The 25,865-nt window shown below is 41.6% G+C and overlaps 1 protein-coding gene across 1 annotated transcript; it reads right to left on the reverse strand.

Moving 5' to 3' along the window:
- Positions 1–2,105: 2,105 nt before the first annotated feature.
- Got2 (glutamic-oxaloacetic transaminase 2) lies at positions 2,106–25,131 on the reverse strand. The gene is made up of 10 exons (XM_078032425.1): positions 24,848–25,131; positions 14,387–14,543; positions 12,758–12,886; positions 11,150–11,209; positions 10,269–10,430; positions 9,931–10,035; positions 8,645–8,795; positions 7,951–8,116; positions 4,452–4,602; positions 2,106–3,278 (listed from the first exon to the last, which is right to left on the reverse strand). The coding sequence occupies exons 1-10, from the start codon at positions 24,934–24,936 to the stop codon at positions 3,156–3,158; spliced, it is 1,293 nt and encodes a 430-aa protein (XP_077888551.1). The 5' UTR covers positions 24,937–25,131; the 3' UTR covers positions 2,106–3,155.
- Positions 25,132–25,865: the final 734 nt, after the last annotated feature.

Here is a 25,865-nt window from a genome sequence, read left to right on the forward strand (position 1 = left end):
AAGTTTTAATTTTTTTTTCCAATGCTGGATATCCAGTTCAAGGTCTAGGGTGTGCCAGGCAAGTACTCTACCCCTGAGCTACATCTCCAGTTCTAGAAAGATTAAAAAATAAATAAATAAGGGTTGGAGGTATAGCTCAGTGGTTAAGTACTTGGCCAGCATGTATAAGGCCCCGGGTTTATTCCCCAGCACTGCTGCAAATTTTATGTATGTGTGTGTATATATATATGTGTGTGTGTGTGTGTGTGTGTGTGTATGTATGACTGAACCCATCTGGAAATGCAAAAGGGGAGAAAAAGAACAATTTCAAAGGAGTGCCTATTTGTAATGTATTGAATTATATTGATGATATAATAAACCTATTTTTGTTACTCTTTTTATATATTCATGGAATTGATATTTTACTTAGAATGTTTGCATCAAAATTTATAAGTAAAATTGGTTATCACCTTGTAGACTGGGGAAAAAAATTGAACCCAGAGGCTCTTTGTCACTGAGCTAAATCCCTAGCTCTTTGTATTCTTTTTTTTTTTAATATTTATTTTTTAGTTGTAGGTGGACATAATATCTTTATTTCATTTTTATGTGGTACTGAGGTTTGAACCCAGTGCCTCACATATGCTAGGCGAGCACTCTACCACTGAGCCACAATCCCAGCCCTCTTTGTATTCTGATTCAGGGTCTCACTAAGTTGCTGAGGCTGGCCTCGAACTTGCAATCCTCCTGCCCAGTCTCCCCAGCTAGCTGCTGCTAGTTTAGGTGTGCACCTGGCTTCAACAAATATTTTTAATGAACAATCTCAATTTGGGAACTAATCTACCTTAAATTATGATAAAAGGCATGGCTATTCTTTCTGAGCAGGCAAACTACCCCACTCCATTAGGTTGGAGAACATTAGACACTTTAGACCTGGACTAGGAAACTAGAAAAGGGTTGTAGGGTAAATGGCCTGAACTTTTGAGAAAATCATCAGAGTTCATACACCTTATAAGGAATGGGGCTCAGTGCAGAGTGAGCTGACGACCCTTATATTTAAAACAAGATTGGTAGGGTTGTGAAGTTCTTTTCTAGTTAGTTGAGGTCTTGGCACCCAACTTTCAGCCATTCTTGCTCCAGACAGGGAGAATTTAAAGCACTTTCTCCTAATCTAGGCAGGTATTCCTTTTCCAGAGTGGCTAATACATTTATTTAATTTTCTCTTTTAAGATACTTTTGAAAAGACATCAAGTGAGTCAGTATGTTCGCTTCTGCCTTCACAACCCCGTGCACCTATCAAGTGCACTTATCAGTAATAGGAACCTAGAAGAGCAAAGGGCCAGGAGTGACTCTGCCTGTTGCACTGTCCCTCAGGAACGTGAAGCAAGGGAAAAACACATGCTGAGCCTGCGTTCCCTACCCATCTGTCAGAACTTGACAGATGGCCGCAGGGCCTGACTGAACCCTGCTTCATTGCTTCTCTGACCCATCCTGAATGGCCTCTGGCACTAAGCACAAGTGGACACAATAGCTATAGGCAGGACTGATGCCAAGCAGGTGCCGACACCAGAGCTTGCAGATTGGCAATCTACTGTTTGCACCTTGCTTACAAATCACTTTTAAAACACTGAATTATTTGCTTTTTTTTTTCATTGCCAATTTTCAAGCACCAATAGACCTTCCAAAAAAAATTCTTTTTCCATTTTTTCCTTTAAAATTTAGGACCTACTACTGAGTGCTTTCATTTTCATGGCTGTCATCTCCCTCTGTGGATGAGGGCTGATTACCAACCATCATCTTCCACCCAGCTTCTGATTTTTATTTATAATAATCTCCTTGGCCCCCAAGACATCTGAAGCTGCCGTCTCCCCTCCATCCCTTGCCTGTCTCTATAGGATCCACTGTGTGTCTCCACCTGTCTTACAAGGTCCAAGGAATTACACCCACATTCTCGACATCTTTGGGCTGGCTTACCTCAATGGCATGATGAAGAAAAGGATGTACTCTGAGTCATCATTTGGGACCACTAACACATCTCTGGCTTACCGTTCAGCTGGATGTGACTAAACTTCTAGAATACAAACTGACATCTACCCCTTCCTCCCATTAAAGAAAAAGGTAGACAGTGGTTGGATCTACAGTAAATTTATTGTAACAGAGAAACCAAGCTGCAGTAAGTCTACATGATTAGAGCAGATGGTGGTTATCGTTCCAAGGGTGAAGCCTAAGCCTGGCTGGCAGCACACAAACCCCAGACTATCTCTTTTCTGATCCTAACCTGTGTTGCCTGACTCATGATGTGAGGTTAGTGGCTGCATAACCACAAGGAATGAAAGTAGAGGTCCAGCGGGCAGAGGCAGCACCCCAGGAGGAGACAATTACACAGTCAATGATGAGGATGCTGGCATAAAGTGCGGTCACCTACCCTCGACTATTCTTTGCCAAGAAACAGAGGGTATGGCATGAGCAGAAAATTATGTTCTCCAATCTTAAATAGATCCTGATATGATGGGGTTCACGGTTAATCAAGCAATAGAATGGGATGGAAATCTAGGCTAGTTATAGGTCTTTGTGTTAAAGAAAAGAACAGCAATGGTAAGGAGAGACAGACATTTTCCTTATTTTCTTAAATAAGACAGGAAACAGCATCTATTATTTTCCTTGCTGCAGTGGCAACAGACCCATTGGTTTTTGTAAAGCACAATTTGTGCAATATGGTCTGTTGATAGGATGCTCCACCATGGGGGGACAAATGTGAGGTGGACTGTTAATGACACAACTCAGCCTATAGCATGAGCTATGTCTCAAGCTGGATCCGCTGAGGAACCCCTTCCACCACACAGTGCTTCATTAAAGTTTCTGAAATATTGCAACATCACGACAGGTTTTTGGTGCTGTGACTTTCTTATACATGTAAACTCTTTCAAAAAAGTCAGAGATAAAAGGATGATGGAGGAGTTTGGTTTAAAGCCACAGAGTTCCAGACACCAGCCATGGATGCCTCTGCCCTATCTCACTACATGTTCTTTTCTGAGAAACACATCCAATCACTAAGTGTTATGCACTGTGGTTGAAAGAAATGACCCTCTCCACCATCCACCCTCCCTCATCCTGCATGTGAATCACACAACGGCAGGGGCTGACGACAGAAAGGTTGTCTCTGTTCTCGCACCAGGAAATTACTTGGTGACCTGGTGGATGGCATGTGCAAGATACGCGACATTATTGGAGGTGACCCCTGCCACAGAGATGCGGCCATCCTTTGTCATGTAGATGGAGAACTCCTTGGTCAGCCGCTCTACCTGTGGAGAGAAAACATTTTGGATACCGATCAGGGCAGTTTTCCAGCTCTGGCACATCCCAATAGCCAACTTGTTAAATGGAAAAAATAACAGCTCTCTTTTCTCACTCACTTATGCCCCATTCCCAGATTCAGTGAGCCAAATTAGAGTAAAATCATGAGAAGATATGATGAATTCTGAGATGGAATAGATGGGAAAAAATCTTAATCACACCACAGAACCAGAATTCAGCCATAGAAGAGCCATTTCTCCTACCTTTCCTTGAAGAACCAGCAGTGGCCACAAGCAATCAAAACATTCTGTGCTAGGGGTGCAACTTAGTGAAAGAGTGCTTCCTAGCATGCAGAGGCCCTGTACTCCATCACCAGAACCTCAAAACTCTCAAGCTAGTGAGTTATGTGGGCCTCAGAAGTAAGTAGCCTTATGGGGGGATACAGATAAGTAAGCAATCAACAGCAATAAAACAGGCCAGGCATGTGGTGCATGCCTGTAGTCCCAGTTACTTAGGAAGCTAAGATGGAAGAATCACTTGAGCCCAATTCTAGACCAGCCTGGGCAACACAGTGAGAGACTCCATCTCAAAACATCAACATCACTGGCTCTTGCTTGTGAAGCCAGCTACCAAGGGGGCTGAAGCAGGATACCAAGTTCAAGGCCAGTCTGGGCAATTTAAGTGAGACCCTGTTTCAAAAAAAAAAAAAAAAAAAAAAAAAGTCAAGTGTGGTGGTGCATGCCTATATGACTTGTGAGGCCAAGGCAGAAGGATCACAGGTTTGAGGGCAGCCATAGCAACCTTGTGAGGCTATCTCAAAATTAAAATTAAAAAGGACTGTGAATATAGCTCAGTGGTAGTCCAGCATCCCTGGATCCAAATCCCAGTATATATATATTAAAACAAACAAACAAAAAACCCCAAAACCCGTTGAGGCTATAGCTCAGTGGTAGAGTGCTTACATACCATGTGCGAGGCTCTGGGTTCAATCACCAATATTGAAACAAAAAATAATAAAGCCCAAAACAACACATGAAAGCTATATATTAACTTCACCTAAAAGGGCTCCAAAATAGCCATTTTCAGGGTTACCCTGAACATGCAGGCAACTTACACAGAATTCTTCTGGTTTACAAGGACCTATCCGTTAGTCAACTGTGGGGAAATCAGAGTCCACTCACCTGTTCAGGCTTTAGGCCTGTGAAACAAAACATGCCGATCTGGTCGGTGATGTGCTGCCAGTTGTGGGAGGAGCCCTCCTTCTTGAGGTTAGAGACCAGCTGGGTCCGCATGCTAATGATGCGGTCGGCCATGCCTTTCACTTCTTGCAACCTGCAAGGAGACCCCAAGAGGTAGCTCATTCTGCCAAATACCAACAATGTTTTTACCTCCCGAGTTCCTCTCCTGTTTGCCTCAATTCTTAGTCCTTGATGGAGACATGTTGTCATTGGCCAGGGAAGTAAACTATTTTGTAGCACTGTTTTTTCTAATTTTTGGTACTGGGAGTTGAACCCAGGGTCTTGCATATGTTCAGCAAGTATTCTGTCATTGACATACATCTCCCTTTTTGAAATTTTATTTTAAGACTGGGTCTCATTAAATTGCTCTCACTGGTCTTGAACTTAACGATCCTCCTGCTTTAGCTCCTGAGTAGCTGGGAATACAGGTGTGTGCCATCACGTCCAGCTATAGCACTGTTTTAAATTATAGTACTTCTTTGATCACACAACTGAAAGTTAATACACTTGAATATTAAGCAAAGGTATCACTCAAAAACTTAGGAAGACGGAGGCAAAAGCTATGGGTTAAACAAAATATGACATTATTCTCCCGCTTTTTAAAAATTTCTGTTTAACCAGAAGTTTCCAGTTTTCCTTTTTTTTTTTTTTTTTAGTTGTAGATGCATTGCATGCCTTCATTGTATTTATTTAGTTTTATGTGACTCTAAGGATCAAACCTAGTACCTCATATGTGCTAAGAACGCACTTTACACTGAACTACAACTCCAGCCCCCAATGACATTATTCTTTACACGGGTAGAATAAACATTTCTGCTTCACAATGAAGACAATGCACTGGGAACCTATAACAAGCCAAGCCATGTACTAGGTGCTGAGGACTGAGAAATGGTCCTTGCTTATAAAAGCTAACAGAGGGTGACAGGAGCCAAATCCGTAAAAAATCAGCTATGGAACAGGGCCACATAACGTAATGCTAATGTAAGAGTGCTGTGCTAAAAGAGAAGAAAGGTGAATTTGTTCCGGGGAGTAGACAATGCACTCTTCTGTGCACACATGCCACTTGATTTTTTTTTTTTTTTGTGGTAGTGGAGAATGAACTCAGGGATTCTCTATCATTGAGCTACATCACTAGTCCTTTCTTATTTTGATACAGGGTCTTGCTAAGTTGCCTAGACTGGCCTCAACTTGGTGATCATCCTGCTTCAGCTTCCTGGGATTATAGGACCACTGCATCCTGCACCACTCACTTGATTCTGAACAGTCTTCTTCTTTCTCAGAATTTACCCTTATATTTCATTCCCATGGCGTTATGGGAAATCTCGTTATTAACTGGATCATGGAGATAGCATGAAGTTTATCTTCCTGGTGTTATGTGTTCACTTTCCTAAACCATCTGTCTATGACCATAATACCCAATGGCTAGAACAGAGTTTACGAACTGTCAATTAAAAGGCTAAATATAGAGTCCTAGGTATGTTTTTCTGACCCAGTGAACATTTCAAAATTGGGTACTAGCACTGGGCAGTGGCGCCTACTTGTAATCGTAGGAATTCAGGAGGCTGAGGCAGGAAGATCACAGGTTTGAGGCCAGCCTCTCTAACTTAGCAAAAACCTGCCTCAAAATAAAAAATAAAACAAGCTGGGGATGTGGCTCCGTGGTTGAGTGGCCCTGGATTCAATCTCCAGTACCAGGAAAAACAAAAGAAAAAACGGGCACATATAATTTTAGATTTGTAATTTCTCCTAAAAAATAAGAAGTTGGCAGCACAATTCTAGTAGTGTGATTACTGGTTGGGCCTGTGGAACCCCTGGCCTCTTTCCAATTGGCATATGATTTTACATTTCTTGCTCCATTCATCCAGCTCCATTCACTCCAAGGCCCAGGTCCTAAAGGCATCAAGAGTATGACCCATGTGGACGCTACCTTAGAAAGCCCCCCCACCCTCCCTGTTGTCCAGAGGATAAAAACATTATCTGTGTCTTCTCTTACTTTTTTGTGGTACTGAGATAGAGCCCAGGGCCTCATGCATGCTAGGCGAACTCTCTACACTGAGCGGAAGCCCACTTCTCACAATATCAACAAGGTGCCTCCTTGTTGGCTCTACCCCTCAGCTTTGATGTTCTTCCTCTCAGTATTTTCACCACAGAAACCACATGGAACTTTCTATGCACACTCTGTACAAAGCATGTCCCTTGTCTGTGCCTTTTCTCAGGGAGGCTTCTCTGTCCATTTTCCCTTTCCTTTCATTTCTTTTAAGGGAAAAAAACCCTCATTCTTAAGGCACAGCTCACACAGCAGTCCTCACTACACCCTCAATTTCCACCTGAATCGGCAGCTCTCTTATAGGTAGCATTTATTCCATTCTGTCTTTTATCAATGTTACATGTGTACCTTTTTCACTGGATTCTAAACTTCCTGAAGGTATAAACTGTGTTTTGGTTATCTACTAGCACAGTGTCTGTCAGCTTTATTCACTATAGATCTCAAACGTGTTCTGAAATGCACATATTAAGATAAAAATCTGCTTAGCACAGTGGTGCATGCCTGTAATCCCAGCAACCCAGAAGGCTGAGGGCGAAGGTTCATAAATTCCAGGCCAGTCCTAGTGAGACCCCGTTTCAAAATTTAAAAAGGAAAATACAAAGGACTAAGGATGTAATTCAGTGGTAAAGCACTTGCCTAGCATGTGTGATGCACTGGGTTTGACTCTCTGTACTATGTACAAATAAATAAAGGTCCATCAACAACTAAAAAAATATAGGAAAAAAAAAAAAAAAGATTAAGCTGGGTGTAGTAGCACATGCCTGTAATCCCAGTGGCTCGGGAGGCTGAGGCAGGAGAATCTCTAGTTCAAAGCCAGCCTCCGCAATGGCAAGGTGCACAAAGCAACTTAGTGAGACCCTGTCTGTGAATAAAATACAAAATAGGACTGGGATGGGGCTCGTGGTTGAGCCCCTGAGTTTAATCACTGGTGCCCCCCCCAAAAAGATTAAGTAACACTAATTTAGAGAACAGGTACTAAGACTTAGATGACAGATAACCAAAACCAAAAATGTGGGAGCTGGGGATGGCTCAGTGGTAGAATGCTTGCCTAGTATGTGTGAGGCCCTGGGTTTGATCCCCAGCACTGCAAAACAAAAACTAAAATGTGATCTTCTGAAGGAAGTTTTCCTATATATGCTACTTCAATTTGAACTTGATTCTAGGGAAAGGCAGGTTTTATTAAATAGAGATGAAAGAGTAAGAGGAACTGCTATTTCTGAATTATGAAATTTCTTATTTCTGTGGACAAAGTGCACACTTCTCTCTTTCTTCTTATCCCCTTTCACATGTGGAACCTGTAAGGTTCTGTGGGTCACTGGAGGTCAATTTAAACTAGCTCTGAAGGAGCGGTGGTCAGAACACCTAGGTAGCTGGAGAGTGGCAAGGAATATTTACCACTGCTTTCGCAAATCCGGGGAAGTCAGGATGGTAGAGGCGATCCGGGCCCCGTTGAGAGGAGGGTTGGAATACAAGGGGCGAATCACAATCTTCAGCTGTGACTCCACCCTTTTGGCTTCATCAGCGTCTTTGCAGACTACGGTGAAGGCTCCCACCCGCTCGCCTGAAAAGACAAAATAGATCTTGTCTTCTAGTTCTTCCATCTAATATATTAAAGCAAATTATGATTAAATTTGTTGAATATTATCTGTCCCACCCGCTCGCCTGAAAAGACAAAATAGATCTTGTCTTCTAGTTCTTCCATCTAATATATTAGAGCAAATTATGATTAAATTTGTTGAATATTATCTGTTTCCACCAGAAGGGACCACGAAAATAATTTTTTTATTATAATTAAAGTTTTTAACAGACAGAATGGTGAATTGAGGTGACCAGAAAGTTTGAGTATTCAAGATTTCTTTTCATTTTATCTATTTTCTTGGCTCCTGCATTAGTTACTTTTTGTTTAGAGAAACCGTAATCAGTTTTCTTAGCTGGAGGAATTCAAGGACACTGAAGAAGATAAAGAAAAATCTGTAAAATCCACTATACCAATCTTTCCTCCCTGGGTAAGGAGCAACATGGATATATACATATGCAACCCAAATTCAAGTTCATCAGAACATATAGCACACTGGGTCTTCTAGCTTACCATATAAGCCCATGTTCTTGGCATATGACTGGCAGAGACAAACATTAATGCCCTGTTCGATGAAGTGGCGCACAGCCCAGGCATCCTTGTTACCATCACCACTGGCAAAGCCTTGGTAGGCCATGTCAAAGAATGCAAAGAGATTCTTTTTCTGGGAAGGAATGAGAAGACCAAAGCTTTAGGTAGCCATCTAAAGATGTACTATGTAGTTACTTGTACTTACTGGGACCACACCTGTTCCACCCAGATAAAACCAATCCTATTTTTTCCCCAGATGACAGTTTGGAAGATGTCGTAATTTTCCCAGAGTTAAGTATCAGCATATTCTTCAAAAGACATTAAGAAAAGAATCTTAATTTAAGTGTACCCAGAATGCTGCTTAGTCAAACAGAAGACTCTTCTAAGGCCCACAGGAGTCTGGGTAATTATTTTTGGTCTTGTAGCACAGGACCAAACTTTTCTGTGATTAATTTAATTCTGGCAGACTCACAGGGTAGCCTCATTAGAACCATCTCATTTTGAAATGGCTTTGCATGCTGTTTGTCTCACTCTGTTTGTAGCTTAGGTTTGTGTGTATGTGTGGTACTTAGATTGAGCCCAGGGTTGCTCTATCCCTGAATTACATCCCAAGACTTTTTTTTTTTTTATATTGAGATAGGGTCTTGTTAAATTGCTGAGGCTGGCTTTGAACTTGTGATCTCTTGGCTCAGCCTCCTGAGTCACTGGGATTCCAGGCATACACCACTATGCCAGGCTTCTGCAGCTTAGATTTGACAAAAGTTAGCGAAAATGGGGACACAAGATAATAGGAATAACAATAATCCTTCCTCTGTAGGAATTCTGATGCCTTCTCTGATAGCCAGCTACACTCTGGGAGTGATAATGACAAAGTCAAGGAAAAGTGGCAAGGAAAGAATTGGTGGAAAAGGGAAAAAAAAAAAAAAAAGTATAAGGGCTGTGCCAGTAATCACTGCCCAGGGCAGCCACAGGCACCCCCAGCAGACACCCTGGGCCAGCAGTCTGTTGTGCAAATGGGCCAATGACAGGTTTTATCAGAATTCACTACATCTGGGCTGAGAAATAAAAATTATTTTCAAATTGCTCATGTATCATCAATTACAGAACTACTAATTATGCAAATGAGGAGACCCTTCCTGGCAGCTTATCATGTGTAGAAAGTTTGTACAGGCTCAAGGTTAATTAATTCTTATTGTTAAGACTTTGTCAAGAAAAGAATCAAGGCTAGTTACTAAACAGAACTGTCACCATCGGTTCATCCTCCTCACCTTTACCACAGACGCGATTTCCTTCCACTGCTCAGGACGAGGGTCCACTCCTGTGGGATTGTGGGCACAGGCATGCAGGAGAAGAACACTCTGCTCTGGCATTTTCTAAAGAGAAAGGGAACTAAGAGATGACTCTGTTTTGCAGCTTTTTAGGTTCCACGGGTCACTACTTTGTAAGTAATAAAGGAAACCTGAGGTAATAAAGGAAACCTGAGGTCTAGGAATTAGCTCCCTCTCAGTATTTTAAAATATTAGGACCCAGCTGGGAGACATCAAATGTCCACAAGGAAGTTTATGCCTTGTTCTTTCACCCTTCCCACCCTGAGTGCCACACTCACCGAAATGTCTTCTATGGCACCTGTGAAGTCAAAACCACAAGTCTTGGGGTCATAGTACCGATAACCCTGTAGCTTCATGCCAGCATCCCTGAAAATGGGTGTATGATTTCCCCAGGTCGGTTTGGGTAGAAAGACATCTCGGCTGAACTTAAAAAATCTTTCCTAAGAGATGGGATAAAGGGGAATGGAAAAAATGAAGGAAAAAAAGAGGTAAAAACATTGGTATGTTTCCTTGAGAGAACACTTTTTTTCTGCTGAAACCCAGCTTAACTCTATGGTGGAGAGATGCACTGACTCAGCAGCAAGACTGTGTGGGTGACTCAGGCTTTGACAGTTACCCTTGCTGTGTGGCCAAGGACTATCTGGGCCTCACTTTCTTCACTTATAAAATAGGTTAACGGAACTTCCCTTACAGGGATTAAATGAGTTAAAATACAAAAGCTCCCTAGTAACAGTATGTGGTCAATAAACTGAATTTCTCATTATTGTTATATCTTCCATGTAATTTTTCCAAAGTACTTTCTTTCCTTTTTTTTGTTACCAGGGATTCAACCCAGAGGCACTTAACCACTGAGCCACATCCCCACCTCTTTTTAATATTTTATTTAGAGACAGGGTCTCACTGAGTTGCTTAGGGTTTCTCTACGTTGCTGAGACTGGCTTTGAACTCATGATCCTCCTGCCTCAGCCTCCTGAGCTGCTAGGATTACAGGAGTGCTCTCGGTGCCCTGCTAAGTACTTTCTTTTTTAAATCAGAGAAAAGAAATCTGCCAACTCTGTGGAAAGAGGAAACCTACTTCTGACTCAGCAGTCAAATACACACATGACAGGAAGCCCTGCTGCTTTCAAAAGTTCTTTTCTAAAGGAGTTTCCAGACTCACCATAAAATTGGCTCCGACCCTTAAGGCGCCAGTTCCAGAAATGGTCTGCACGGTGACAAACTGTTGGAGAGACGCTGATGGTCAGTGATGTGGCTAGCCACAGAGAGGATCTACTCTGTCTAGTCAGTACCCTTTGTGCTTTTTTTGGGGGGGCACTGGGGATTGAACTCATGGGCACTTGACCACTGAGCACATCTCCAGCCTTATTTTGTATTTTATTTAGAGACAGAATCTCACTGAGTTGCTTGGCACCTTGCTTTTGCTGAGGCTGGCTTTAAACTTGCCATCCTCTTGCCTCAGCCTCCCAAGCTGCTGGGATTACAGGTGTGCACCACAGCACCTGGCTTAATATCCTTTGTTTTTGAGAAGTTAATTCCTTATGGCCTGGTAGTACTATCCATGTTACATGGAAAACTTCTAGAACACAAAAAAGCATAAGAGACCAAGAACAGTCATTATGTTATTACTCTAGAATTATATAAAATGAACTGATACTCTGAATATCACGTTCTTTGAAAATCAAGTCAGTAAGTACATTAGGATGTTTGTATGTTTTATTTATTTATTTTTTTGTGGTGCTGGGAATCAAACCTAGGGCCTTGCACATGCCAGGTAAGTGCTCTACTACTGGACCACACTCCCAACCTATATATGTTGTCTTCCTTCTAGGCCTACCCAGAAAAATAAATACGCAAATATAGTCTTTAAAAAGCACATGTTTTTCTTCAAGAGAAAGTAAACCACAATGCACTTAAGTTCACATGTTGGGAGCATGGTCTTCTCTTTTTGTTGGTCATGTCTTGTTTATTTTTTAATCTTTTAAAATATTTTCCTGTATTTTTAATTAATGTATTATAATTAGAAATAATGGTAGGACTCACTGTTACCTTTTTTTTTTTTTTTGGGGGGGGTACTGGGGATCCAACCCAGAGATGCTCAACCACTGAGTCACGTCCCCAGACTGTTTAACATTTTATTTAGAGACAGGGTCTCACTAAGTTGCTGAGGCTGGCTTTGAACTAGAGTTTCTCCTGTTTTAGTCTCCCCAGACACTAGGATTACAGGTGTGCACTATTGTGCCCAATCTGTTACATATTTGTATATGCAAGGGATGGGTCTTCTTTCTTTCAATGCCCAAACTGGTTGGGACAGGGATGCTGACAAAACCAGATTGGTTCTGCCTCCCACAGTCCACCTGTGGGTGGTTTCTACCTGCTTCTCTCATCTAAGCTGGAAGCTTAGCACACGAGTGTGGGGACTAATTATAGGCCTAAAACTAGTCCCAGGTAGGCAGTTCTAAAGCACGGTTAATGTAAGATGAACATAATACATGGACACTAATAGCAAAAGTAGGGCCAAACCTATCTATCATTTTTAGGATTATTAGTACATTTTTAGAATTGATGTTATATGAAATCTTTTTAGATACTGCCAATTTAACTTTATTAGCAAGTGTAGCCACCTCAATCACCACACACTTATAATCTTTTCCTATTTGTTTAAAATGTTTAAATTACTTAAAATTTGTTAATAAATTTGTTCAAATTACTTTAAATTTGTTACAGATAAAAGCAGACCCTCTATGATGCCAGAGTCTGCTTGGCTTACCCGGCCACTTTTCAACACCTCACTGTTCTCACCCAGGGCTAGTTCTGCGGATGCCTTACAAAATTCAGCCAGTCCACCAATGGGCAGGTATTCCTTGTCCAAATTTTTTGCAGCAATCTGGGCCTCTGCCTAGACAAAAGAAGAATGCATCTGTTTAGATTCTTCTCCCTACCTGAAACTAAGATTACTAATTAATATTTTACAGTTAAATTCTGGAAGTCATCTTGCTTTGAGAAAAGTCTTGCTATGTTCTAGATTTTTTGTGGGTTGGTATATAGTCTCTCCTGATAATCATTTACATAAAATGCCATTCTTGGAATGCACAAAAACAAAGTTTAGGTGCAACAGCTAAAGTAGATATAAGGTGACAAAACTAAATACATGAAAGGGAAGCATTTCAAGGTGTCTGCCAGTCTAGGAACTTCCAAGAGTTAATAGTCATAGCCACATATTTTCATGCTTTAGAGTCAGAGGCCTGGCTGTCGCTTATCAACTATATGAGTTATTTAACCTTCCTGAGTCCCATTTTCCTCATTTGTTAAACATAGGTACAACTGTTTTTTTTTTTTTCCTCCTGTACTGGGGGGATTGAGCCCAGAGGCACTTAACCACTGAGCCACATCCTCAGCACTTTAAAAAAAAAAATTTTACTTAGAGAATGGTCTCACTGAGTTGCTTAGGGCCTCTCACTAAGGTGCTGAGGCTGGCTTTGTACTCATGATCCCCCCAAGCCACTGGGATTACAGGCATGTGCCACCATGCCCAGTGGGACAACTGTTTTAACGTCTCATGTGGCTGAAGTGGGTGTTAATAAGGCAATGTACAACAGTGCTTGGTGGCGCTGGAGTTTGTAACAATAGCGAATGTAAATTAAATAAATTATTATTATTTTTGGTGGTATTGGGGATCAAACCCAGGGCTTTGTGCATGCTCCATAAGCATTCTACTACTGAGCTACAATCTCAGCCACGAATAATTTTTAAAACCTGTTCTAAGTGGGTTAATTATATGAAAGTTAAAATAGAAACCAAGTCACTAATAGAATGAATGAAAAAAAAACTGTAGTTCAGCAAGAAGGATGGACAGCGCATATCTGTGGACAAGGGTTTTTCTAAGGCAAACAAAATGGAAGAAACAGAAAATAACAATAGTAACTCTCATGTACAGAGGGCTATTTTCCTCTTGCCAAGAGACAATGTTTAAATTTTTGATCTTCTTGTGTACCCTCATGTTTAAATATGACACTGTTTTAAAATCTTGGAAAAGACAGTATTGATTCTAGCACCCCCATCCCCTGCCTTTTTTTTCTTTCAGTAATAGAAATTGAACTCAGGGGGACTCTTCACTTAGCTACTTCTCTCAACCTTTTTTTATTTTGAGTCACTAAGTTGCCTAGGCTGGTCTTGAACTTGCGATCTTTCTGCCTCAGCCTCCCAAGTCACTGGGATTACGGGTACGCACTATAGTATCTCTCATTTTTAGAGCCAGGACTAAACCAGAAAACCTGAGCAATGCACACAGTTCATGCCAGAACTAGAGCCCAGGGCTGTGGCTGTATTCTTTCCGTGGCTGTCAGGTGCTCCCCTCTGTTCATTCTTCTTAACCAGCTGAGACAGATGGCAAGCTCACCTTCCGGACGCTAGGGAGCACATAAGGCTTTCCATTATCATCTCGGTAGGCACCAACTCCCAGGTTCATTTTTTTGCTGTTGGTGTCTCTCTTGTAGGCTTCAGTGACTCCCAGGATGGGATCTGGGGGTCCCATTTCTACATGGGCCCACCAAGAGCTGAAATGAGAAATACCTTGTCTCAGTCACTTAGTGAGATCCCACGGGCAGAGTCGTCCTTGATCTGCCAAAGATCCACTTCAGCAAATGTCTGCATACTACGCACAGGGTCCAGTAACAGGTACTGATAATCCAAGAATGCAGAAGACTTCAGAGCACTTTGTGGAAACTTAGAGAGCAATAATTTCAACACAGATACTATGAGATGCAGAAGGTGGGGCATCCGGATTACTATGGGAGAAAGGGGTACATGTGTAAGCTCTTAAAGCACCCTAAACCTGACCTGAATTCTCATCCAAAGAATACTTCAAGTCATCTGGCAGTGAGAAGCTGAGAGTGGTAAAAGATGGGAGAAGCAAGGGGTGTTCAAGAATCTCATGTGCCTCTGTGAGGGGCCTGGGTTTGATCCTGTTCTCAAATCTGTTAGAGCATGGTTAGGGATGCTTGCTAAACACCCTAGGGTCTGCCTCAGATGTAGTAACACCTGGAGAAACATGAAATTTTTTTTGAGGGTGACGGTGATTATGTGAGGGGAGTGACAAAGTGAGTGGACTTGGAGCAGGGCACTAAATCTTGAGTGGTAAGGGTGGATGCAGAAGATCAACAAAGAAGCTGGTTGCTTAAGACAAAGAAATGAGGACAAGAACCAGGATCATGACAGTAGGGGCAGAGAGGGAGAGAGTTGAAAGATGCTTAGGAATTTAAAATTGGCAGGAAGAAATGATTATAAAATCCTACTGGTTCCATTATTACTTAAAGGGTTAAAATGTTTGACATAGTCATCATTTTATATTTGTATGTGATGATTTTACCTTAGCAAAGCCAAACAAAACAACCATTCTATAACAGTCTTAGAGACCATCCGTGGATGCCAATGGAATCACCTGACTGGGCCGGCTGAGTTGTGCTGCTGGGGAAGTGATCTCACCTTTCCTTGGCTCCCAGAGTGAATGTGAAGCCCAAGATGCAATAGAATCCCCCCCCACACCCCCACCCCAGACTAAACTCAGGGCATTACACATGCTAGGCAGCTACTCTACCACTGGGTTATACCCAGCCCACAATTCAACTTCAAATGACTTTTTTTGGTTTGTTCCCCACTCTCTTCTGATTTTATTTTTGGTTCAGTTATGGCCAACAAGCTAGTTCTTGTTTTATAGTAGCAATGAGTAGGATCTCAGTAGAAGGACGGCAGAGAAAGATTCTCTGTTGGGCGAGAATGACAGAGATCTGCTTTGTTAGGTCTTCTTCTTCAGTTTTCTTTTAAAACTTGGAGCTTAAATCAACTAGGAATTCTTTGGCTTAAAAAAAAAAAAATTCAGACCTGAATATTTTGTTTTGTTTACTGTGGTCCTATAACCAAAAGTGTATCTGAAGAGCTATAACCTTGGCATATGTAAGTTATTCAGAACTTTAATTTAATTAAAAAACAAACAAACAAACAAACTTTGAGTGCCTGTGAAATGCTTTCTATCTCTGAGAGTACAGATAAATTAGATGATAAATGTCTCAAATAAAAGATTTGAGTTATATACATAAATACAGCAATCCTAAATTTCCCAGGAAATTGGAAAGCAAATTTCTAGTACTTTCAATGTACTACTCTTAAATTTGTTTTCATCTTATTTTATCAATAAACCAGTGTATGTTTTGGAAAAGCAAACATACATAGAATAAAATGCATGCTATACTGTACTTAACATGAAAAGTCATAGCTGTTTTCATTAAATTAAAATTATCAAAGATTTACTCATGTGAACTTGAATTCCTAAAGTGTTTCTGAATTCATTTAAGAAAAACAATGTTGCTGGGCTCGGTGGCCCAAGCCTGTAATCCCAGCTACTCAGGAAGCTGAGGCAGGTAAATTTTAGGCCAGACTGGGTAAATTAGTCAGACTCTGTCTCAAAAAAAAAAGGTGTAGCTCAGAGTTAGAGATCTACTGGGTTTGTCCCAGTTTAAAAAAAAAATGTAAAATTATGAAAAACATAAATTTGCATTACACCAATTAATCCCTCAAACTTCTAATTTCAATAGTAATTATATACTTCTACTCTCTCTTATTTTTTGGTACTGGGGATCAAACCCAGGGGTGCTTAACCACTGAGCCACAACTCCAGCGCTTTTAAATATTTTATTTAGAGACAGAGTCTCACTGAGTTGCTAATCTGCTGAGGCTGGCTTTGAACTTGTGATCCTCCTGCCTCAGCCTCCCAAGTTGCTGGGATTACAGGCATGTGCCACCGTGCCCAGCTACTTCTATTCTTATTAATAGATTTGTTAGAACAAGTTTATATTTATAGGAAATCAATCATAATTTTCATCCACTCCTAGTTTCCCCCATTGTTAACATTGTATATTAGCATAGGGCATTTGTTACAATTAAGAAACCCATAAAGATACATTATTAAGTCCACTAATTATTCAGATTTTCTTAGGTTTTACTTATTTCTGTTCCAGAGTTCCTTCAAGTTTACCAAACTACACTTAGTTGTCTTGTCTCCTTAGGTTTCTCTTGGCTGTGATAGTTTCAGACTCGCTTTGTTTTTGATGCCCTTAAATGGTTTTGGAGAATGTTGGTCAGGTTGTATGTTGCAGGATATTCCTCTATTGGTATTTGATGTTTTTCTTGTGATTAGACTGGGGTTATAGATTTTTTGGAGAATAGTAATTATACTTTATAAAATGTCATCTTAAAGATAATTTCTAGGTAATTTTTTTTTTTTGTATTGGGGATTGAACCCAGGGGTATTTAACCACTGAGTCACATCCCTAGCCCTTTTAAATATATTTTATTAGAGAAAGAGTCTTGCTGAGTTGCTAAGTGCCTAAGTTGCTGAGACTGGCTTTGAACTAGAGATTCTCCTGCCTCAGCCTCAGCCTCCCAAGCCATTGGGATTACAGGTGTGCATCACCAAGTCTGATCATCCCCAGCCCTTTAAATTTTTTTTTTTGGAGACAAGTCTTACTTAATTGCTGAGACTGGCCTTGAACTTATAATGCTGCTTTAGCCTCCCAAATTGCTGGGATTAGAAGGGTAAGCTGCCACATGAGGCTTCTTTAGGTAACTAAATCTTAGACTAATATTAGAATGAGTTAATTAATGGTTTAACTAATCAATGGATATCCAGATAATTTCTTTCTAAGTAAGATAGGATACAGGCACACTGAGTACTAAGCATAATTTAAAGTTTATATATATTTTTGCTTATTTTCACATGCTCTTGGGAGGGTAGCTGTGAATCATTATAATGAATATGCTCTGTTACAACAGAGGGTATAGAAGGCATGTGTGTGGCTGTGAAAGTTGTACTCAGTGTGTTCATGAGCTGCTTAAAATGCAAGCTAGCGGGAGGCTGGCATCATTGTCTCCCTACTTAGTTTTCTCTGTGAAATAGAAGTTATTTTGGTTAAAAGATAATCAATATGTTGTTGAGAACATACTGTACTAGGATCAATAGTGATAGAGAAACACAACTGTGTTTTGTTTTCCAAGGAAAAAAAGCAGCAGTTGTTCTCAAACTTTTTTGAATTTAAATCCCTTTATACTCTTTAAGCTTATTGAGGACTCCAAAGAGCTTTTGTTTGTTTATTTTTCTGCCTTAAGTTCATTTGTGCAAACAGCACAAGAGGGCATCAGCACCATGCAGACGGCAGCTGCTGGGTTACAGCAGTCTTTCTGCCATCAGGTTGGCAGGCAGAGGCCGAAACCATGGAGCCTGGGCACCTTTGGAAGCCTGAGAAGGAATTGAAGCTGAAGCCCTAGCCTGAGTCTTCTTTTGGGTTTTGGCCTGGGCTTTTGGCTGGCAGGGCCCCAAACCCTTGGCATTGTGGGAGCTCGGGTGAGTGACAAAGGCAAGCCAATTGAGCTGTGGCTGAAGCCCCTCAAAGAGCATTTATTTATGTTTGGTATAATTATGTTTATTAGACTAGAAAATAAAACTCAAGAACTTTGTTGTATACTTATCTTTGAGTCACCTGAAAATAGCAATGATGAAAACACTGCAATCTGCTATTTATGTTAGCATAAATAATTTTTTTTTTGCAGTGGGTGCTGGGGCTTGAACCCAGAGCTTCATGCATGAAAGAGCTAATGTTCCTTCTCAGGCTTCCAAAGGTGCCCAGTTTTATGTTTAATTTTTAAAATTTATTGTCATTTTGGTTAAATAGAAAACCACTGATTGACTGTTTCTCAGGCACTCACAATCCTATCTTAATTAAGTGGCCAAATATCATGTAACAATTTTTTTTAAAAATATCTTTATTGTGTTTATTTATTTTTATGTGGTGCTGAGGATGGAACCCAGTGCCTCATATGTGTGAGGCAGGCTCTCTGCTACTGAGCCACAACCCCAGCCCCTCATGTAACAATTTTTTAAAAAATCAAATTCAAACAAAATTTTCAGACTTTCATTGAAATTATCTTTGATATTTTCCAGAGGGCTCCTAGAGAGTACTGGCTTTTCTTCAAATAGTCTTCTGGCAGAATAGATACATTAATATATCAACTTATTACCATGAAGATTTTTACCTCATGGTAAATATTGAGCAAAGTAATATGGCAAACATTAATATTATAAATAAAAGGTCTTGAGGCGCTTTAGCTGTAAGCTCAGAGAAAAAGATTAGTTTACTCCTTTTCTTCAGAGGAAATAGGAAAGAAGCTTTTTACATGGTTTCATATTACATAAAATGAAGTCTTGCCAGGTGTGGTAGTGCACACCCACAATCCCAATGACTCCAGAGACTGAGGCTGTAAGCTTGAGGCCAGCCTCAGTAATTCAGTGAGACCCTATAACAAAATAAAAAATAAAGAGGGCTGGGGAGGTTGCTCAATAGTGAAGCGCCCTTGGGTTCAATGATCAGTACCTCAAAAAACAAAAACAAAGTCTTTCAGAGCTCCTAGATTAATCATTAACTTGTGTGTGAGTGTGTGTGGCGGTGCAAACCTATAATTCCAGCAACTCAGGTGGCTGAGGAAAGAGAATTGCAAGTTTGATGCCAGCCTCAGCAACTCAGCGAGGCCCTAAGCAACTGAGGAGATCCTGTCTTAAAATAAAAAAATGAAAATTGTTGGGATGTAGCTCAGTGATTAAGCATCCCTGGTACAAAACCTAAAACAAAAAACCAAAATGCAAAAAAACAATACAACAACAACAACAACAAATTGTGTGCATTAACATGTGCTAAGAGCTGGGAATGTAAAATCATCATCCCTTACCACCAGGGCAGTCCAATGGGATGGCCAGGAGGGAGCTGAGGGAGCTGGAAACAATGCAGGTTGGAAGTGTATGTGTGTGGTGGAGGAGGGTGAGGAGAAGAGGATTCACAGAGACAAGGAGAGGCCTAGGGCACTGCATATGGTTTATGGGAGCCTGAGGAGAGGATTTAAGAGCTTAAGGAAGGGGAAGAGAGTATAGGGTTAGGAAGGTTTCGAGGAGGAGGTGACCCATGAGCTGAATGCTAAGGATAAAGAAGAGGGAAAGGCCATTCTAGGAAGAGGCTTAAGAATACCATCTGAGGATGGGAAGGAGCTTAGTGTTGCACTGAAAGTGAAAGCTCGGGAAGCAAGGCTCCAAATCACTCAGGTTGAACAGCTCCTGTTCTCTTGGTAAACATCCACCTAATCTCTACCAAGCACACGGATGGCACGTGGATGGCATGAGGCATGTGGATGGCAGGTACGGTGTGGAAGTACAGAGCTGTATTCATGCTCTTAATTGCCTCAGAGTCAATAGCTGTGACTGGTATATACAATTAATTCTGTTACTTAACAGTAGTAATGGGGACAGAACCTGGGGCCTCATGCAAGCTAGGCAAGCACTCTACCACTCAGTTACATCTCCAGGTCTATTTTTTTTTTTTATATTTTTTAAAATTTTGAGACAGGGGGCTGGGATTGTGGCTCAGTGGTACAGCGCTCGCCTAGCATGCGCGGGACCCGAGTTCCATCCTCAGCACAACATAAAAAAAAAAAATAAAGGCATTGTGTTGTGTCCAAATACACCTAAAAAATAAATATTAAAAAAAATTTGAGTTTTGCTGAGACTGGCCTTGAATTTACAATCCTCTAGCTCTGGCCTCCCCAGTAGCAGGGATTATAGCTGTGCACCACCACACCAGATGCTCACTTCTTTTAATGGTATCCTTTAGTAGCTTGCCTTGGGAAAACTGCATGGATTCAAACAACAGCTCAGCCACCCACCAGCTGAGTGAAGGCAAGTGAAATGACTCCTCTAAGTCTTATCTTTCCTTATCCATAAAATGGATCCTAATGGTGCCCCTATATTGCAGAGTGGATATAAGCATGAAAAAGCTCAGAACAAAGGCTGGCCTACAACAAGCGCTTGATGTTAGCAAGTATCTTGTTATTAGATCCCAACAGCACTTTCATTTGCAACTACCCTACCACTAGTTTGGAGCTTCATGAGGACAGCTGAGAATTCAAGAAACATATGGTCATAGGACTGCACAATCCAGTGCAGGTCTTCTCTGCCTTTCAATTACTTCTACTTACCCCCCACCCCCAATAGTCTTAGGAGACATCATAATCATCCTTCCTCCTCATGAGTTCTAGTGTCAGAATTCAAAATCCCCACTTTCCCCCTCTTTTTAATTGTTGCTTCAGGCTGCTTGGCCATTTCTAGCACCTAAACAATAGTAAGAAACACAGATACCTTTAAACAACTTCTACATTGGGCCTGAAGAAAACTTTGTTATTTCTTATCCACAATTCAGATCCTGAAAAAACATGTAGCCATCTGCCTATCTATATCACTGTCATTAACTGCTGAGTGAAAGGAATACTTTGAATGTCAAGGGCATATTAGATTATAAAAGAGCAACTTCTAGAAAGTAACTTTCTTTTCTTTCTTTTTTTTTTGTGGTGGAAATTGAACCCAGGGCCTTGTGCATGTGAGGCAAGCACTCTACGGAATGAGGTATATCCCCAGCCCAGTAACTTTCATTTTTAAAATGGTGGTCTGCCTCCAAGGCTCTTATACAATGATGACAGAGCTGCCCCTAGCCACAAGGATAGAAGGCATCCTTCTTCTTCTTCTTATATTTTTAGTTGTAGATGGACATATACCTACCACAAAGCCACAACCCCAGTCCAGCCATTCTCATTAAATAGTGTGAAAAGCACTTATTTGTCAAGTTCTTTATAATGTTCAGCATATAAATCCATTCTCTCAAAAACTACTGCCTTCAGTCTTCTGGTCTCTTAAGAATAGTGCTAAAAGTAATGTCAAAATATTGAATTTTAAGCACTCTGTATATAGGAGCAGCAGTAACTCAATTTGATCAGCTCTTCTTTAGTAATCATTTTTCAGGTCTTCTATGTCCTTCATTATGCCACTCCTTAAAATGCAAAAGACTATGCAGATGTTTAAGAAATTGCACTAGATGAAACAGTGTGCTCTGGAGATAAAATTGATGCTGATAACCTATGGCTTACAAAGTGATTTCTATCAAGACCCTTTGGACGTAAACACAAAGCCTCAAACAATGTTTGACCAGTCCAACAATATTTGAGCAATACTGACTAGCCAACCAAGACATTAGGTACAAAGTATTCAGATAAATATTTCCAGTTCAAATGCCTTGCATTTCTTGGAGATATTAGCCTATCCAGTGCTGTAGTTTTAAAAATGCATTTCCTCACATTCTTCTTATTTTAAAACGAGAAGTTAATTAACTTGCCCATGATCACAAAGCTAAAAAGGGCACAAATCATACAACAATTGTGATCTTTTAACTACTGGTTCTTGTACCACTATTGCACACTGAATTTCAAAGGGGTCCTTCAGTCATTTCACAAAAACATTAAATAATAAGAATTAAAATTCATAAGGCTTTGGTTTCTATCCCTAGCGCCACAAATAAATACAAATCATTATAAATAAAAATATATTAGTATGTCATTATGCACAGGTCAACACAAAAGTTATGTTCATTGTTTTCACTTTAAATAATTTGGCTAAATGAAATATTAAATTTAGAAAGCATTTCACATAAATGATCTGAGTATGAAAAGTATTTCATTGGATAAATCCTGAGTTCTTCAGAATATCAACTGCCAAGGTTTTAGGTTTTATCGTATTAAAATGAGTTTTTTTTTAAAAGAATCTTAAAAATAAAAGAAACTTCAATGGGTTTTCCACTTAAATTTTAAGTGGAAATTTTTAATCTTTACCACTTCTAGCATTTGGCTTTAAGTAAAAATCACTTCCACTGTGGAGGGAGTGAAGGATCTCACTTCCTTGTTTGAATAGTTACAACCACCAGTCAGAGCATCTATCACCCAATCCTAGATTACTGTTTAAATCTGAATGGCAGCTCCTCCTCATCAGATACTCTAATATTTTAAGACTTTTTTTTTTGTTCCATAATTTGAAGCATTATGGTCCTCCTATGTGTTTAGATTTTGATATAAAATTTAACACTTATACCATATTTGTTTTAAAAATAGGGTTTGGACATTCACTTTCAAAGACCTGCCAGGCACTATTATATAAGTGCTGTGATACCACACTGAACAATTGGTAAGGTCTCTGCTCTCATATACCCTCCATTCCCCTTTTAAATTTTTGAGAGTCATGCTAAGTTGCCCAGCCTGGTCTAGAATTGTGATCCTCCTGCCTCACCTGGCTCATGTAATTTGCACTCTACTGGGGAAAAGGCAGAAGAGAAAAAACCAGCTCTCAAAAGGGAAAGAATAACTAAAAGGTCACACCAAAAAGAGAACTTCACCAAGCACTTTAGTTCTAGAGCTCAGGTCATCCAGCCAAACCCATAAAAATAGAGTTATTTTAAGATTACCATATGGTGAAATGAACTTTCTCTTAATTAGAGTTTTAAGCATTTCTTTTTGTTCTCCAATTTTTCTTCATAAATCACTCTTAATTATGGCCCACTAGGTAGGTAAGCTTAAAGAGCACACATTGACAGCGAGCCAAGAAGGATCCAAATAAGGGAGAGAAGAAAGTGGAAAAGCCAGGGCAAAACTGTACTGCCAAGAGTGTGGGGCTTTGGAAAGGACAGGCTGTTCTGCTGACTTAAAGACCTTGTGCATATATTCAAAGGAAAGGTCAAAGAACGTATAATAGGCTTCTGGTAGCTAATATCTGCTTGGAGGTGGTTTTAAGATTGGGCTCCTCATTAGGTAGTACTTAAAAGTGGCAGCCCCAAATCGGCTTGTGTGAATTAATCGCCTGGATCAGGTTTCCACTAGGAAGAAATTCCTACTTTATTTTATGCTCTGAAATTTCCTTCTGTCCTACACATCACAATTTGAAACTACATATTTGTCATTTTTGGAGAGAAGTATGTCTTTCCCTCTAACTTGTCCACGGCTGTATCGCCAGCATCTATCTGGAATAGTGCCTGGAGAAACTGGGGTTACGAAATACGGAATGAATGAGCACAGCGAGATGGAAGAGATGGAAAGACTGTGGATTCCCTACGGCCAGACCTCCTAAAGGTTTAAAAAAAAAGGGGCGGGGGGGGGAAGGTGCACTACACTTCAGTCCTTTCCCATCCAAAGACCAAAAGGGTCAGCCGGGACACAGGTGATAAAACCGACTGGAGGATGCCGCACGCCAAGGTCACGGGATGCAGTGAGGAGAGCGAGGTCCGAGAGCCGGCACTTTGGGCACCTTCCTCCAGGGCGTTTCCTTCCCCCGGCACGCAGGCAGCAGGCGGCAGCCGCCCTGTCCAGCCCAACTCGCCCCGGCTCCAGCAAGGCTAAGACCGGTGCGCCCGGCCGCCCCCCAGGGCAGCCGGTCAAGGGCACGCGCGCCCCCCAGGGCCGTGGCCAATCGGCGCGAGGCAGCCCCGGCGCCACAGCCAATCGGTGCGGGGCTGGCCCGGGCGCCGCAGCAGGCGTGCTCGCCCAGCCCCGCACCCCCACCCGGCCGACAGAGTATCTCGGACCCCCTCACCGCTCCCCCCCCCCCGCGCTTTCCCTTGAATGAGAGTCCGGGTGCCGCAGAGGGCCACACTTCCTTTCTCAGAACGTTGCGCCGGCTCGCTCTCCTGCGATGCCTGGTGCAAGGGAGAGAAGGGACGTTAGGGCTCTGAGGATCACTGTGAGGCGTGGACACACAATTCTCAGCCTCTAGCGAAGGGAAACCATGGAGGTTGCACAAAGGGAGATGTATTTGTGTGTGTGGTGTGTGTGTGTGTGTGTGTGTGTGTGTGTGTGTGTGTGTGTTGAGTTTGGAAGCGGGGAGGGCTAGGTGACCCACGGCGCCCATGACTTTGGGCAGGCCTGTCCTGCTCCATCTCAGTATCCCTTCGCTTACCTGGCTCTGGCAAAGGCTGCGGCGGCAAGGCCCGGGTGGAAGGCGCCAGCGGCCCCGGACAGGATGCGGCCGGAGTGCAGCAGGGCCATGGTGGATGGCAAGAGGGCAGTAGGTAGCGCAAGACAGAGCGGAGGGCAAGTGGCCGCAGGCACAGAGGCGCGGGCTCCTGAACAAGGTGAGGACCGCAACTTCCCTGGGTGAGGCTAGAGCGGCCGCGCTCGGTGCCTGAGCACGTCACAGCGTCCCCTGGCGGCCGGGAGTGGAGCGGCGAGGCTTCCGCAGAGGTCCTGGGGAAAAAACCGATAACCCTTTTATCTTAGCATATCTTGGTTGAGTACTCCCTGCGCCCGTTCGTTAGCCAGGCTTCACTTGGTTCATTATGCCGGTGCCCAGAGGCAGCTGCTAGTAACCAATCTGAAGACTGAGAAATGTAGGCAGACACGGGTGAAACATTTTCTCAAGTCCCTAACAGTCATTAAAGGTGGCCTTACTTTCTCAACCATCAGCCCGACTGCAGGTCATCTCACCTTCCTGAATGCTTCCTTATCCCTGTTATGGAGAGGGTAGCAGGGGTATTTTGTGGGGCAGTTGTGAGGATTAACCGAGATTAGCAGATTATGTCTAAAAACAGGGTCTGATTTAGTAAGCACAAAATAACTCATGGTTAATTAATGACGAATAGTCTATGCTGGATCCTTATTTTGTGTGAAAGGAAACAAATAATTTTTTTTCTTTTTAAAAAGAATTTATTTAAAATGCTACACAAAATTTTAAAAGGATAGAGTGAATTAATTTGAGAAAAGTTTGCAAGTCAAACAGGTCCACTATTAAAAGTGCCATTTTCTGACACTCTCCTCTAAAACTGAGATAGAACTGTGCCATTGCCAATTTAATTTATTTTTTGTGGCTCTGTCTGTATGATGAAGTCCAGATAGCTACATAGGGTCACATGGCAGGTCCTTCCAGTCCAACCATAATATACTGTCTCCAACTCACATTCTCTCTCTCTCTCTCAGGA

The sequence above is a fragment of the Ictidomys tridecemlineatus genome, chromosome 15, assembly GCF_052094955.1.
Source record: "Ictidomys tridecemlineatus isolate mIctTri1 chromosome 15, mIctTri1.hap1, whole genome shotgun sequence".
Classification (NCBI taxonomy): domain Eukaryota; kingdom Metazoa; phylum Chordata; class Mammalia; order Rodentia; family Sciuridae; genus Ictidomys; species Ictidomys tridecemlineatus.